The sequence below is a fragment of the Geospiza fortis genome, unplaced genomic scaffold (genome assembly GCF_000277835.1).
Source record: "Geospiza fortis unplaced genomic scaffold, GeoFor_1.0 scaffold66, whole genome shotgun sequence".
NCBI lineage: Eukaryota > Metazoa > Chordata > Aves > Passeriformes > Thraupidae > Geospiza > Geospiza fortis.
In genome coordinates this window covers 4,569,268-4,571,251 of record NW_005054312.1, presented here as the reverse complement: position 1 = coordinate 4,571,251, position 1,984 = coordinate 4,569,268, and the positions used below count along the sequence as shown (strand labels likewise).

At 61.3% G+C, this 1,984-nt stretch overlaps 1 protein-coding gene across 1 annotated transcript in view; it reads right to left on the bottom strand.

Annotated features, from left to right (window-relative positions):
* ALX4 (ALX homeobox 4) overlaps window positions 1-1,682 on the bottom strand; it is a 42,578-nt gene extending 40,896 nt beyond the window's left edge. Inside the window, exon 1 of the mRNA XM_005419559.2 lies at window positions 1,477-1,682. Coding sequence (XP_005419616.2) covers window positions 1,477-1,642 — 166 coding nt within the window. The 5' untranslated portion in view covers window positions 1,643-1,682. The remainder of the gene's footprint in view (window positions 1-1,476) is intronic.
* Window positions 1,683-1,984: the final 302 nt, after the last annotated feature.

The window sequence follows — 1,984 nt, the reverse complement described above, 5'->3', positions numbered from 1 at the left end:
AAGGAGCTCACAACGAGCGCGGTCTGGGCCGGGCCGGGCCACCCGCCGCCGCCGCGGGGCTCCCACTGAAGGAGAACCCCGAGCCTCGCTTGAAAATAAATCAGGGGAACCCCGGCGGCGTTAGGAAGGCAATAAACTCGTGTGATTCTACCGGGGGATTGTAACGTGTCATCACAGGCTATGCCGGCGCCCTGGGCCTTGCAACCTACAAAAACAAGAGAGCCGGTTAGCAGAGAGAGGATGTCGGGGCAGCGGGGAAGGCACAGGGGGCTGACCTGCGATTCCATTCGCAGAGGGAGCGGGGACCGGTTACCTCCTGCACGGGCCGCAGCCCCGCATGTCTCCCCGGTCCCACCGTGTGTCCTTTCCCGCGGAACCCGGGCTGATCCCAGAAGGCCTCCGCGGACGAGCGGAGCGGGCCTGACGCTGGTGGGGATTGTCCGCCCACGGGAAAAGGGCAGGGGAAGATAGAGAGAGTAAGAGAGGATCCGCTCTGGTCAGGAAATGTGTGCAAGCAGCCCTCATGCCAGTGCGCGGCCGTGTGAGGAGACACCACCCGTGGGAGGATGGTTGCGCTCCGGGAGCGGGAAGGAACCGCGCGAGTCCGGGCGCAGCGGAGCTGGGCTATGCCTGCGGCCCCCGGGCGCGGCTGTATGGAGAGGACCTAATGTCCTTCTCCTGTGAAGGGGAGTCACCTGTGCGTGGGGGAGCTGGGGCTGTGGAGCTGGATCCGGGGACACCTCAGCTGCAAGCCGGGGGCGAGGCATGGCCCCTGAAGGCGACCTGGCAAGCCGGGGTTTGGGAGGCAGGTAGAAGTAAGTGAGGCGCCTCTACCCTCTTTTAAGTTTAGAGATGGAGGGAAAGGGTAAATAGAGCAAAGAGTGCTCAAATGACGGCGGGAGCCTAGAAGTGGGATTGCTTGCCTGACCCGGACTTCTTCCACCTCCTCTGTGCCCCCCGTCCCTAGTCACTGTCCGCCTTAGGGTCTCCTTCGAGACACAGTCCTATAGGTGTCCTTGCCTTTGGGACTAACGCATCGAGAATGGGACTCCGTCAACGGAGACACGCTCTAAATCTAGGCCGGGACAGCCCCTCGGCCCGCAGAGAGATCCCCGGGAGGGAAAGGAAGAGCTTTCATTTCCACCTTCTCTTCTAAGGAAAACTTAGGGCGGTTATTTGTTTCATTGTTGAATTTTTCTGTTTGTTTTAAGGGGGAGCTGTTTGTTTGTTTTGCTTTTCCCCAACTGCCCCGATACAGCGGAAACCTCCCGAAAAAACCTTTTAAAGCCACGGTCGGAAACGACATGAGAAGCGCCCCCGTTCCCGGCTGTACTGTCGAGCGCCAGCGCGAGGGAGTGTCTTAATTGCCGCTAATGACCCACGGAGGGGATGCGAGGGGGTTATCTGCAGCCGGGCAGAAATCAATTAGGGGAGTGGCAATTAGGGGAGAAAGTGAGAGACAGGAGAGGCCGTTACCGCAAAAATGATGATTTCGGCGAAATTTTCCAGAAATTCTTTCTGCCGAAAACGGTCCCCGCGGAGAGTACATTGCACAGCCCGGCGCTCCCCTCTTTCTCTTTCTGTCCCGATTTCCGCCGAGTTCCCCGCATTGCACAAGAGCTAACGCTTTGCGGGAGCGCATCGGCCGCAACCCGAAACCACGATTAAGATCGCGGCTGAGCGGGACCCGAGGCAAGGGCGGCTTCCCGCGGGCATCGCGGGCTCCAGAGCCGGCTGGGAACGAGGATACTCGTGGGGCACGGCCGCCCCCGCTGCGGGGAGAGGGGGCTGTGCGCCGGAGCCGGGCAAGGTCTCCTTGACCCCGCTAGGGTTTGTCCTGCCAGGCAGCCGCCCCCCACATTCCCGAGAGGTCCTTCCCAGGCCCGGGAGTCTCTCTCCTCTTTCGCCTGCAGTGCTTCCCCGCCGCGCGCTAAGGACTCACCGTAACAGGAGACCTGCAGGGCTCCGTTGTGGCCGCTGGTCT